General features: G+C 48.7%; 1 protein-coding gene across 3 annotated transcripts in view; it reads right to left on the bottom strand.

The window, feature by feature from the left end:
* Window positions 1-14,552, bottom strand: part of GPR137B (G protein-coupled receptor 137B) — a 69,463-nt gene that overhangs the window by 41,286 nt on the left and 13,625 nt on the right. For all 3 annotated transcript variants that reach the window (XM_055372552.2, XM_019032025.4, XM_004028636.5), the window contains exon 2: window positions 1,532-1,581. In XM_055372552.2, the coding sequence (XP_055228527.2) occupies window positions 1,532-1,581 (50 nt within the window). The remainder of the gene's footprint in view (window positions 1-1,531; window positions 1,582-14,552) is intronic.

Genomic DNA, 14,552 nt, shown 5'->3' with positions numbered 1-14,552 from the left:
AAGTAAAAAGTCTTTACGTATTTTTAGATGATATATATTTAAATAAAATATGTATACGACTTAACGTATTTTAAAAAATGACAAAATAATTTTTCATTTTGACCCAAGGAGGCAATGGCCAGAGTCACCTTTTCAGAAATGTTTGCCGTTGGCAATGGAGTTCTCCCGGGCAGAGACGCCAGAACCCCTGGACTCATGCTGCACCCCCTCGCCTCTTCCAAAGGCCTGTTCTCCTCCCCCAACCCCAGTCAAACCTGACCATTCTTTTGTTTTTTTTTTTTGAGATGGATTCTCACTCTGTTGCCCAGGCTGCAGCACAGTGGTGCAATCTTGGCTCACTGCAACCTCTGCCTCCTGAGCTCAAGCGATTCTCCCACCTCAGCCTCCTAAGTAGCTGAGAAAACAGATGTGCGCTACCTCGCCCAGCTAATTTTTGTATTTTTAGTAGAGACAGGGTTTCACTATGTTGGCCAGGCTGGTCTCGAACTCCTGACCTCAAGTGATCAGCCCACCTCGGCCTCCCAAAGTGCTGGGATTACAGGCGTGAGCCACCGTGCCCGGCCAAACCTGACTATTCTTTAAGCCACTGGTTCTTGGCCTTAGGAAAGTCATAGGCCTCTCCCCTCTGGGGAGAGCTACGAACCCCTCCATAGGAAAATGCAGATCCCCCTCCTCACACAACTTAAGAGGCTCCCTTCCAGATTACACTCCGGCACAAGCCTCTCTTCCACAAAATGTCCATGCCTCCCGGTGTCCATGTTTTTGGCATGTTGCACATCCTGCTCTGCCTGATTCCGCAAGCCTTTGTGTTAAGCCATTTTTACAAATATAGTGTCCACTTCTCAGCTATAACACATTCTTCCTCCTGGTGCCTAAATGAGCACTGAATGGTCAGAACGGTATTTCTGGATGTGGATGGATACCCTGCAAGCAGCTGTGTAGCAACTTAGGGTTCAATGGGCACTGAAGTTCTGGAAAACAAGGAGCCGGAGCCTACCAGCAGCTGAGACAAGGCGGGTAAGGCCACCAGGTGGCAGGCTGCAGGGGCGAGGCCCTTCCACAGCTGCACCTGCACCTGCACCTGCACCTGCACCTGCACCTGCACCTGCAATGGGAGCGTGGGAGGTGCGGGATGGGGAAGGGGGATCACCTGGCAAAGCACTGCATCTTCAAGGGACCCTGTTTCCTTCAGCTGAGGCTCTTACTTCTCAAGTGCCTCAGAAAGGTTTAGAGGCAACATACACCTATTTTATTCCCATCTATTTCCTCCTGTTAGGAAAGGGACCAGGCTCTTGTTTCTGAACTGGGTAAGTATGATGCAAGTCCCCAAGATTCATGAAGTCATGATCTGATGACCTGACCCTTACCGGCAATGCACATGATGTGCACAATGTGGGCAGCCAGCCAGCAGGCAGGACTGTTTCCGGCGGCTCACAGAACAGCAATGTGTGCAAACCCCAATGGAGAGATGAGATTCATGTGTCGGCACTTTCCCCTTCTACCACAGAAAGAGATGCCCTGCAGTACTTACCGGTATTTGAGTAATTCTGGAGAATATTTTGACTTGGCTTTGAAAATCACCTGCAACGACAGAAAAGCATGGCAGGTTGGGGTCCAATATGTTGACAGAACCAGACTGATACCATCACTGGGAATTCCTCTGCCCCTTCATCCCCCAGCGCTGGGCACGTTTTTTGTAATTGAAATGTCCACATTTGTTATGCCAAACATTTCTTATGTTGCACATACAGTTTTAATAGTAAAGGAATTCGAACATGGTTAAAAAAGAAAACAAAACTAAATGTATTACTAGTCTACCATGGCCAAGTACTTCTGTTCAGATTCTTTTTTTTTTTTTTTTTTTGAGACAGAATTTCACTCTTGTTGCCCAAGCTGGAGTGCAATGGCGCCATCTCGGCTCACTGCAACCTCTGCCTCCCGGGTTCAAGTGATTTTCCTGCCTCAGCCTCCCAAGTAGCTGGGATTTCAGGTGTCACCACACCCAGTTAATTTTTGTATTTTTAGTAGAGATGGGGTTTCACCATGTTGGCCAGGCTGGTCTCAAACTCCTGACCTCAGGTGATCTGCCCACCTCAGCCTCCCAAAGTGCTGGGATTACAAGCATGAGCCACCAAACCCGGCCTTAAGATTCTTATTTAAGATAAACAGTCCACTCTCTTTATTAGAATTTTTGCTGGCACCAAATTAGTAAGTGTCTGCCTACCCAGGCCTCAAGCTTTGCAGTACATTTAAAATAACAAAACATCTTTGGACAAAAGAAGTATCAAATTCGACTGTTTTCTGAAACAAATATTGCAGACTGGCATTTCTCAAGCTTTTCTAAGTCTTCACAATTGCTGGATTGCCCACACACACTGGATGGCAGAGAGCCTGGCAGAGCCTTCGAGAAGGTGAAGAGGAGGCAGAAGGTAGGTGTCCATGCATGCTTCCATGCCCCAGACAAGGAGGCTGCTACTGCTACAGCACGTGCTGGAGATTCAAGCAGGGGCTCAGGCTCATGGGGATCTCAGTGGGGGGTCTCTGGGGACTAGGGTAGCCTGTGGAGCAGTTACACATGAGCACATGGATCCCTGGTGTTTAACAGGGTTGCAATACAGTACTGGGAGAAGGAAAGAAAGGGTGTGGAAGACTGGAGGAGAGAGGACAGCTTTTCAGAAACAATCTGTCAAGCATCTGAAGACCCCCATTCCGGCAAGTCTGGACTCTTTGACCAACATCTCTCCATTCTCCTGTCGCACCCCCTCATCCCCCAGCCCCTGGCAACCACCACTGTACCACTGTACCACAAGTACCACTGTACTCTCTGTTTCTATGAGTTCTAACTTGTTTGGATTCCACATATAAGCGGGATCTATTTGTCTTTCTGTGACTGGCTTATTTCACTTAGCGTAGTGTCCTCCAGCCATGTTGAGTAAGTCCTGGGGAGCTCTCCTACAGCGTGGTGACTACAGTCAGTAACAACGTATTGTTTACTCGAAATTTGCTAAGAGAGATCTTAAGTGTTCTCACCACAAAACAAGGGTGGGCAACTGTGTGAGGTGATGGATATGTTGTTAACTAGGTTGATCGTGGGAATCATTCCTTATGTACATGTATTATCAAAACATCACGGTGCACACTTTGAATATACTCCATCTTTGTCAATTATACCTCAATGAAGCTGGGGCGGGGAAAGAAGACTCACATTTCCCACTTGCAAGCAAACTGCTCTCCATGGAGTTCCTAAACCTACCCTCGGCCTCGGGGCCTTTCCTCCCACAGCCCCCTGAAGCTCCTGAACCCCGGTGCTCAACGTGCATACCCGCCTGGTCCTCCTCTCCCTCATGAATCCCCCAGTCACATCCACTCTCCGCTGCTTCTCAGGGAGGAGGCTGAAATGGGAGGATCGCTTGGGCCCAGGAGTTCAAGACCACCCTCACCAATATAGTGTGAGGCCTCAGCTCTTAACATATGTTTATTGCGGCATTATTCACAATAGCAAAGACTTGGAACCAACCCAAATGTCCAACAATGATAGACTGGATTAAGAAAATGTGGCACATATACACCATGGAATACTATGCAGCCATAAAAAATGATGAGTTCATGTCTTTTGTAGGGACATGGATGAAATTGGAAATCATCATTCTCAGTAAACTATCGCAAGAACAAAAAACCAAACACCGCATATTCTCACTCATAGGTGGGAATTGAACAATGAGATCACATGGACACAGGAAGGGGAATATCACACTCTGGGGACTGTTGTGGGGTGGGGGGATGGGGGAGGGATAGCATAGGGAGATATACCTAATGCTAGATGACGAGTTAGTGGGTGCAGCGCACCAGCATGGCACATGTATACATATGTAACCAACCTGCACAATGTGCACATGTACCCTAAAACGTAAAGTATAATAAAAAATATATATATTGCCAAAAACAAAACAAAAAAAAAGAACCATAAGATAATGATCTTATGACGGCCAGGCACAATGGCTCACACCTGACCTCAAGTGCTCCACCCACCTCGGCCTCCCAAAGTGCTGGGATTACAGGCGTTAGCCACTGTGCCCGGCCATTCCTAAAGATTTCTAAGTAAGCACCTCTTCCCTTTTATAACCTCCTCCGAGCTTCATAGGTGAGGCTTCCAACCTTCTAGGAGAATTATTTGGTTCTGCTATGAGTTTTCTTTCTGTCATAAATCCTTTTTGGAAGTAGGTAGGAGGTAGGGATTTACACCATATACACATTAAAATATTTTTCTCTGGTAACGGCACAATAGATGGCTCAGTACAGTGACCCTTCTTTAAAGGAGTCCTGGTTCCGCTTTATCTGACAACCCACCACGGGATTTTAGGCAAGACACGTCACCTTTGGTATTTCTCTGACATCCATAAAAAGAAACGTTACCAAACAACCTCTCTTAGAAACAAGAAATAGATTAATACATGACTCCAAAGTTCCATTACAAAATATGCTACTGATTTCACACAACACAGAACAATGCCTTTCTGTTAAACAGTCCTGAGGGATCTTGCTTTTAATAACTGAGGCTTCTTCACAAATGCCAAAGTGAGAAGAAGAAACTACAGAATTTTTTTAAAAATGTTTGACCCATTCAATATAAAAATCTGTTTTGATATTTTGCCCACTTAGTGGGGTTTACCAAGCGGTAGGTAACCCAGTTCAGCACGCCTGGATTACTCTTACCCAACACACGAAGTGGCTGTATTGCAGCACTCCTGGCCACCATATATAAATGTTCATATGCTTTGCCCCAACAATTCCACTTGTAAGAATTTATTCTGAGGCAGGCCTTCTCAAGGTGTTCCAGCAGAACTGGAAATTGGTAAGAAATATTACCAAAAATAAACGTCACGTGATCAAATTTAGAAACTGCTAGGAAAACTTTTTTCCCCTGCAGGAATTGTCAGAGCCTTTCAAAGGCAAATATATTGTCAATCTTCAAGAGAAACATACGGTATACAGCGGTTTTCCAAATTTATTTGACCAATTACAGTCTTCCTAATGAGTGTTCCCGGGAATAGAGTTTGGGAAGCACTGCGCTATGGAACCAAGTATGAACAGAAGGTTCACTGCAGCCTTAATAAGAGTAATGATAACAACAACAAAGGAGAAGCAACAGCAACTTTAAGATGCTCCCCAGCCCTTACCCCATGAACATGAACACAGATCAAGCAATGCACTGAGTACAAGAGGGCCCTGGAGTTCACCATTCTAGCCCTGAAAGGGAAGGATGACTTACGCCAGCCAAGATGCGGATAACTCACAAACCCTTACTCATTTCATCACTAGGTCCACCTCCCTGCCTGGAGGGAAAAAGTCATCACATATCAAGGCACAATCTGATGTTAAATCAGTCATTTTCATCCTCCCAAGCTCAAAGCCATGGTGCAAACATCAAAATAAAAGCCTTGACCATGGTTTTGAAAAGCTCTATCCACTTCTTATAATTTGTGGCAATATATCTTGAATTCAGGCTGGGTGCAGTGGCTCACGCCTGTAATCCCAGCACTTTGAGAGGCTGAGGCAGGCGGATCACCTGAGGTCAGGAGTTCAAGACCAACCTGGCCAACATGGTGAAACCCTGTCTCCTCTAAAACTACAAAAATTAGCTGGGTGTGGTGGCAGGCGCCTGGAATCCCAGCTACTTGGGAGGCTGAGGCAGCAGAATTGCTTGAACCCGGGAGGCAAAGGTTGCAGTGAACTGAGATCACACCATTGCACTCCAGCCTGGGCAACAAGAGCAAAACTCCATCCATCTATCTCTCTCTCTCTCTCTCTCTTGAATTCATCTGGGCACTATTCAAGCTGTGCTGAGAAACTCTTCCTTAATCCTTCAAGTTAATTCCTAAACTTAAGTTCTTTAAAGTTGTGTTTGAATTCCTGGCATGTGAAACTGAAATTATATATATATGTACTTACATTATCTATATAACTTATTATATAGATAATATCAACACACGCACATATAATTTCAGTACAACTTTTGCCCTCATTAATTAAAGGGCATAAACCAAGTTTTCAAAAACAAAAATCTAAACTCTCCCACCCACTCCCCTCTGTGTTCTGAGAGACTTTCTAAAGACTGGTGGGTGTCCGGAACCTGAGCTAAACCTCCTGGCTCACCCTGGCTCTCTGGCCGGCCGGGCTCTCATATCCGGCTGCCCATCTCTGCCAGTCTGCACTGGCTCCCACTGACCTTGGCAGGAACTCAGCTGGGAGGGGCGACGGCTCCCGTGGGGAGGCAGACGTGAATTCTGCTGTCATACTCTCTGGTGCTTTGACAGCACGGGCACCCCCTGCTCAGTGTCCCCAGATGTACAAGAATGAAAAAGAGGGAGGTGTGACCCCTATGAGAGGCTAAGGAACAAATGAGGCCAGATGAAAATTCACATCATCCTGGCTTTCCAATTGGTGGTGTTCAAGTCAGGTCAACTGATACTCAGCACTGAGTCTGCATCAGACCCTGGGTTGGACCCAAGAATTGTAAAAAGGAGGAGAAGCTGGGCCTGTCCCAGAGAAATACACAGGCAGACAGACATGTCAGTAATAAGCACCAGTGGTGTGAGGAGGTGTAGGAAGTGTGAGAGGTGTGGGGAGGCATGGGGAGGTGTGGAGAGGCATGGGGGCTGTGAGGAGGTGCTGAAAAGTGTGAGGAGGCATGGGAGGTGTGAGGAGGTATGAGACGTGTTGAAAGCATGGGGAGGTGTGGGAGGTGGGAGCAGATGGGAGATGTGAAAAGTGTGGAGGCATGGGAGGTATGAGGAGGTATATTAGTCTGTTTTCATGCTGCTGATGAAGACATATCTGAGACTGGGAAGAAAAATAAGTTTAATTGGACTTACAGTTCCACATGGCTGGGGAAGCCTCAGAATCACAGTGGGTGGCGAAAGGCACTTCTTACATGGCAGCAGCAAGAGAAAAAAATGAGGAAGAAGCAAAAGCGGAAACCCCTGATAAACCCATCAGATCTCCTGAGACTTATTCACTATCACAAGAATAGTACAAGAAAGACTGGCCCCCGTGATTCAATTACTTCCTCCCAGGTCCCTCCAACAATACATGGGAATTCCGGGAGATACAATTCAAGTTGAGATTTGGAGGGAACACAGCCAAACCATATCATTCCATCCCTGGCCCCTCCTAATCTCATGTCCTCACATTTCAAAACCAATCATGCCTTCCCAACAGTCCCCCAAAGTCTTAACTCATTTCAGCATTAACCCAAAAGTCCACAGTCCAAAGTTTCATCTGTGATAAGGCAAGTCCCTTCCGCCTATGAGCCTGTAAAATCGAAAGCAAGCTAGTTACTTCCTAGATACAATGGAGATACAGGCATTGGGTAAATACAGCCGTTCCAAGTGGGAGAAAGTGGCCAAAACAAAGTGGTTACAGGGCCCATGCAAGTCTGAAATCCAGCAGGTCAGTCAAAGTTTAAAGCTCCAAAATGATCTCCTTTGACTCCAAGTCTCACATCCAGGTCACAGTGATGCAAGAGGTGGGTTCCCATGGTCTTGGGCAGCTCCACCCCTGTGGCTTTGCAGGGTACAGCCTCTCTCCCAGCTGCTTTCACGGGCTGGTGTGAGTGTCTGCGGCTTTTCCAGGAGCACAGTGCAAGCTGTCAGTGGATATACCATTCTGAGGTCTGGAGGACAGTGGCCCTCTTCTCACAGCTCCACTAGACAGTGCCCCAGTGGGGACTCTGTGTGGGGGCTCTGACCCCACATTTCCCTTCTGCACTGCCCTAGCAGAGCTTCTCCATGAGGGCCCCACCCCCACAGCAAACTTTTGCCTGGGCATCCAGGCACTTCCATACATCTTCTGAAATCTAGGCAGAGGTTCCCAAACCTCAGTTCTTGACTTCTGTGCACCTGCAGGCTCAGTAACACATGGAAGCTGCCAAGGCTTGGGGCTTCCACCCTCTGAAGCCACAGCCCGAGCTCTACATTGGCCCCTTTCAGCCATGGCTGGAGCAGCTGGGACACAGGGCGCGAAGTCCCTAGGCTGCACACAGCATGGGGACCCTGGGCCCAGCCCACAAAAGGGACTTAAGGCCTATGATGGGAAGGGCTGCTGTGAAGGTCTCTGACATGGCCTGGGGACATTTTCCCCATGGACTTGAGGATTAACGTTAGGCTCTTTGCTACTTATACACATTTCTGTAGCGTGCTTGAATTTCTTCCCAGAAAATGGGTTTTTCCTTTCTATTGTATAGTCAGGCTGCGAATTTTCTGAATTTTTATGTTCTGTTTCCCTTTTAAAACTGAATGCCTTTAAGAGTACTGAAGTCACCTCTAAATGCTTTGCTGCTTAGAAATTTCTTCTGCCAGATACCCTAAATCATCTCTCTGAAGTTCAGTGTTCCACAAATCTCTAGGGCAAGGGTAAAATGCCACCAATCTCTTTGCTAAAACATAACCAGAGTCACCTTTGCTCCAGTTCCCAAAAAGTTCCTCATCTCTATCTGAGACCACCTCAGCCTGGATTTTATTGACCATATCACTATCAGCATTTTGGGCAAAGCCATTCAACAAGTCTCTAGAAAGTTCCAAACTTTCCCACATTTTCCTGTCTTCTTCTGAGCCCTCCAACTGTTGTAATCTCTGTCTGTTACCCAGTTCCAAAGTTGCTTCACATTTTTGGGTATCTTTTCAGCAACACCCCACTCCTGGTACTAATTTACTGTATTAGTCCATTTTCACACTGCTGATAAAGACATACCCGAGACTAGGAAGAAAAAGAGGTTTAACTGGACTTAACAATTCCACATGGCTGGGGAGGCCTCAGAATCATGGCAGGAGGCGAAAGGCATTTCTTACATGGCGGCAGCAAGAGAAAAAAAATGAGGAGGAAGCAAAAGCAGAAACCCCTGATAAACCCATCAGATCTTGTGAGACTTATTCACCATCACAAGAATAGCATGGGAAAGACCGGCCCCCATGATTCAATTACCTCCCTGTGGGTCCCTCCCACAACACTCGGAAATTCTGGGAGATACAATTCAAGTTGAGATTTGGATGGGGACGCAGCCAAACCATAACAGGAGGTGTGAAAAGCGTGTGGAGATGTGGGAGGCGTGAGGAGGTGTGAGTGGGAGGCGTGAGGAGGTGTGAGTGGGAGGCGTGAGGAGGTGTGAGTGGGAGGCGTGAGGAGGTGTGAAGTGTGTGTGGAGGTGTGAGGAGATGTGATGTGTGGAGGTGTGAAAAGTGCACGGAGGTGTGGGAAGCATGAGGAGGTGTGAACCTGCATGTGGACTTAGGAGCAGTGAGGGAGGGGGTGAGGAGAGAAGGTGCTGCAGGAGCCCGGAGCTGGGGAGGGCAGCAGAAAGTCGGGCTGGGGTGCGGACCAGCCAGGAAGAGGCTGCTGTCCAGGGTAAGGGTGCGGAGAGCTTCGGGGGAGCACTGGCACAGCTGAAATGCAGACCTGTGCTGTGAGAGGGGTCCCTGGGATACAGAGCAGAGCAAAGGCTGCAGACCGTGGGTTGACAGAGAAGGTGAAAATGAAGGCAAATCAGAGGCCCAACACAGATTCATGAGGCCTGGGCCTGGAGGGCGTGGCGCGGAAATGGAGGGTGACCACTAAGAGGCACGGGGTTCCTTCTGGGGTGGAAAAGGTCTACAGTGGACTGTGGGGTCACTGCGCAACTCTGAATGTGGTACACTTCGAGATGGGGACAGCACAGAAAATGTGAATTATATCTCAATAAAGCTGTTATTTTAAAAAAAACAAAAAGACAAAAAAAAACACTAAGAGTAGGGAGGAGGTCAAAGAGCAGTCCCCTCAGTGGTCGAGGCCTCAAAGACTGCAGGGGAGAGAGGCCCCGGGCAGGAGACAGTCAGGGTGTCCAGTGCGGCTGACAGGCTGGGCCACTTCACCTTAAGCTGCCACAGGGCCTGGCCAAGGGCAGGCTCGGCTGACGGGGAGGCTGGAGGGGGAACAGGCAGACCCTGGATGGCAGCAGGAGGAAGTGGGAGCAGTGAGTCAATTCAAGAGCATAAACTGCTTTCCAAAAGCGCATGTTTGTGAAATGCAAGAAAGAGGTTATTCAGGGGGTCCAGACGTTGTTTTTAAGATGGGGAGACCTGAGCATGCTTGTGGACAGACAGAAGGAGCCTGGGTCCCGAGAAGGGCAGACAGGGAGAGGCAGGAGGCAGGGAAGGGTGGAGGGCCGAGAAACTGAGGCAGCAGGGAGGGGTCTGAGGGAGCATGGCAGGGACAGCCATGGGAGTGCCATCTGCCTAATGACAGAGACCCCAGGGAAGTGAGGTTGGGTTGGAGAGTCCCAGCTGCTTCTTGGGGAACCCGATCAGGAACTGAATGGTGGTAAATGAGCCCCACTTCCTTTCCCCCCCCTTCCTTGGGCTCTACACAGCCTATGAAAACACCAGGGTTTTTCAGGGCTTCCCCCGTTGTGGCAAAAAGGATGGGAGGACAGGGGAGGGGAGCAGAATCAGGCCTGAAGGAGAAAGAAGAAATTGCAGCAACTTTGATCAGAAACCCTGAAGTTTGTCATCTGGTGAAAATAAAGCATTTCTCCCTAATGGCAAATTCCTTTCGGTTTTAGCATCGTTTCTTCTGCTTTTGAAAGTCCCACCTAGAACCTCAGAACCTAGAATAGATCTGGGGATGGCGCTGTGGGTGATGCTGGCTTTTTGACTTGTTGAAGGCTGAGCCACGGCTGGGAGATGTCCCCAGCTGGCCGCTGTCAGGCGCTGGGGAATGTTCGAGAGCCCTCATGGGCTTTCCGCACCACCCGCTCCCACAGTGGGCCAGGGCCTCCTCATCCCGGACCTGTGGGCGACTTGTGACCCCTCGGTAACCCAGGCCTTCACCCCATCCTTTCGGATGACACAGGAGGGCCTAGAGCTCTGCATGTGACGTACTTGTTTCGACAGAAGCATAAAGGCCTTTGAGCAGCTGCTGGACTCTGCCCCCTGCCCTCATAAATCAGTCTGTTCACGCGTCACTGATTTGTTCCCACCCTTTGAACTCCCGCTTGCCTATTTTTTTTCTTTTCTTTTTTTTTTCCTGCAACCTCTGCCTCCCAGGTTCAAGTGATTCTCCTGCCTCAGCCTCCCGAGTAGCTGGGATTACAAGCACCCGCCACCATGCCTGGCTCATTTTTGTATTTCTACAAATACAAAAAGAGACGGGGTTTCACAAAGTTGATCAGGCTGGTCTTGAACTCCTGACCTCGTGATCCGCCTGCCTCGGCCTCCCAAAGTGCTGGGATTACAGGCATGAGCCACCCCGCCCAGCCTATTTTTTCAAGTTGACATTTGCTGTCTTACAATCTTTGTTTGTTTTTAAGAGGCAGGGTCTTGCTGTCACCCAGGCTGGAGTGCAGTGGTGCCATCATAGCTCATTGCAGCCTCCATCTTCCTGGGCTCCAGGGATCCTCCTGCCTTAACTTCCTGAGTAGCTGAGACTATGTACAGGTGCAGCCCAAATGCCTGGCTAATTTGTCTTATTTTTTAGAGATGATGTCTCCCTACATTGCCCAGGCTGGTCTTGAACTCCTAGACTCAAGTGATCCTCCCATCTCGGCCTCCTGAGTAGCTGGGTTACAATCATTTTTACTAATGTCTTAGTGGTGTTTCTGGCAGAAATGTCCCCTGCTATTCTTTGTGGGTATGACAGTGTCTCCTGTGCAGTCAGCAAAACTCAACAGAAGTCACCTCCGATGTCCCTGGAGGCAGTGTCTCTGATGTACCAACAAAGCACTATGCTTCCAACCTGCGCTTGATTCAGAATCTCTGCAGACATTTTACTTTATAAATCCTCTCCCCTAAGCCAGGACCCACATCTGAACACCCTAGTGTCTCCACTTCTGTGCCACCACTCTCTGGACACTTCATAATCCCCCTATCCTTAAAAGGGGGTGCATCCTGATCCTAGCTGCCTGTGGGCTGAGACTCCTGAGGAGACCCTCGCAGTAACTGAGGGGGAATGAAACTGAGTGCATCAAGCACAGACTGCTGACTAAAGAAACCCGTCTCTATCACACATGCTGGTTCAAAACGTATATATGCAAATTCATCTGAAAATGTTACAAATGCATGGCAGGTTGAAACTTTATATTATAAAATAATTTATGTATATACAAAGAAATAACAGCAAATACTCATGCACCCAGCACTCCATCCTTAATACTTTGCCACGTTTGCTCCAGCTATGTTTTGTTTGTTTGTTTCTGAGACAGAGTTTCACTTTTGTCGCCTAGGCTGGAGCGCAGTGGTGCCATCTCGGCTCACTGCAACCTTGTCTCCCGGGTTCTGGCGATTCTCGTGCCTCAGCCTTCCGAGTAGCTGGGATTATAGGCACGTGCAACCACACTCGGCAAATCTTTGTATTTTTAGTAGAGACGGGGTTTCACCATGTTGGCCAGGTTGGTCTCGAACTCCTGACCTCAGGTGATCCACCCACCTCAGCCTCTCAAAGTGTTGGGATTACAGGAATGAGCCACCATGCCCGGCCCCAGCTGTGGTTTAATAAATAAAAATGACACAGCTGGAGCTCCCAGCCTACCCCCTCCTGGTGCCATTCGCTCCCAGGAAAGTAATCACTAGCCTGAATTTGGTGTTTTTATGGCTAGGCAGGCTTTCACTAGGTAAATCTGGATTCGTGAATGATACAGAGTACCGTCCTGTATGGTTTTGCACTTTATATGAATGCATTAATACCTTCCATAACCTTCTGCAGTTTGTTTATTCCCCCATGACTATGTGTTTGGAAGGTATCTATGTTGATACACACAGTTCTAGCTCATGCATCTTCACTAAGGCACAGTACAGTTGACCCCTGGGCAGCATGGGTTTGAAGTGCATGGGTGCATCTACACATGGATTTTTTTCAACTGAATGGGAATCAAAACTACGATGTTCTCAGGACGTGAAACCTGAATATAAGGAGGACCAACTCTTTGTACATGCAAGTTCTACAGGGATGTGAGTATGTGGGGCTCTGAGCATACTTGGGGGTCCTGGAACCAGTCCCCCACATATACTGACAGATGACGCTACTCCTATATAACAGGCCACAGCCGGTGGCCCTCTCTCACAGAGGGACACAGAAGGATGGCTAAGAGTGTGGAATCGGGCCGGGCACTGTGGCTCACGCCTGTAATCCCAGCACTTTGGGAGGCGGATCACAAGGTCAGGAGATCAAGACCATCCTGGCTAACACGGTGAAACCCTGTCTCTACTAAAAATACAAAAAATTAGCCGGGCGTGGTGGCGGGCGCCTGTAGTCCCAGCCACTCAGGAGACTGAGGCAGGAGAATGACATGAACCCAGGAGGCGGAGCTTTCAGTGAGCGGAGATCGCGCCACTGCACTCCAGCCTGGGCGACTGAGCGGGACTCCGTCTCAAAAAAAAAAAAGAGTGTGGAATCTGGAGCTGGCTTACCTGGGGTTGAATCCTGGCTCCACCAATTATCAGCTGTGTGGCCTTGGAAAAGTCACCTGACTGCTCTGTGCCTCAAGTACCTCACCTGTAAAATGAGACTAATAACACCATCCACCAGGTTTTCGTAAGCATTTGGTGAATTAATAGACATGTAGAGCACCTGGACAAATGCCTGCCACCTAGTAAGTACCACGTGGGTGGCTGCAACCCCTGCTGTTGGTATTATTAGTCCTCATCTATGTTCGCAAACCATGATTCTAAACGCACAGCTACTAAACTGTGACCACAGATGCTTTCCTAACCATAAAAGGAACTTTCATACTGAAAAAGGTTAAGAACCACTGACGCATTCGATATTTGCTCTCCTGGTCCCTCTGCGCTACCCACTTCCTGATATATTGGGGAAATTATGCAAACCCCAAGGCCCTGGTCTCCCCAGGCAACAGTCATTAGTCAGCTGCTTCAGTCTGTTCCCACATGCTGAGCATCCTCACTCAGCAGAGCAGGGTGACAAGACAGTCGGTCCCCGAAATCCAGACACCGGAGTTCTCCTTTCTGCAGGGTTCCCTGAAGACACACAAGGCGGCTCTGCGGCGGGGAGGGGATCTGCATTTGAGGCTGAGTCTCCAAGACAGTGCGAGCAAGGGCGGGGCCTCTATGCCCACGTTAGGATGTTCTTTTCTTCCAAACGTCAGCTGTGGGCTATAGGTCCAGGGACTCAGGACCTGGATAACAACCACCACAGCCCCACTCATAGTCCTGTGTCCGTGGCAGTGAAGGTAACTGGCCAGAAAAGGCAAGCGAGCACGCTGTCCATGCCATAAAGTTCTGGGAGGCGGTGGCCTGAAGCCAAGGTGTGCCTGGTCTGTGTCCCAGGCTGGCCAGGTGTGAGAGGGGTCACTGGAATACACGGTCAGGTGTTCACCGCATCACCTCCCACCTTTGACCTTGGCAAGCATGTGGCCCAAGAAGCTGGTCCTGCCTGCTCCTGGCCTCGTGCTGGCCCTTGGAATGTGGGTCCCCCAGACTTCAGTGAGCTTCTTCCCACGTGATCAGAGGCCAACCATGATTGCTTCTCTGGATTTCCATAGACCTCGGAGCTCCCTGGACGTGTTTGCA

This window comes from Gorilla gorilla, chromosome 1 (assembly GCF_029281585.2).
Source record: "Gorilla gorilla gorilla isolate KB3781 chromosome 1, NHGRI_mGorGor1-v2.1_pri, whole genome shotgun sequence".
Classification (NCBI taxonomy): Eukaryota; Metazoa; Chordata; class Mammalia; order Primates; family Hominidae; genus Gorilla; species Gorilla gorilla.
Note: the sequence above shows the minus strand (reverse complement) of the source record. Positions and strands in the feature narration are given on the sequence as shown.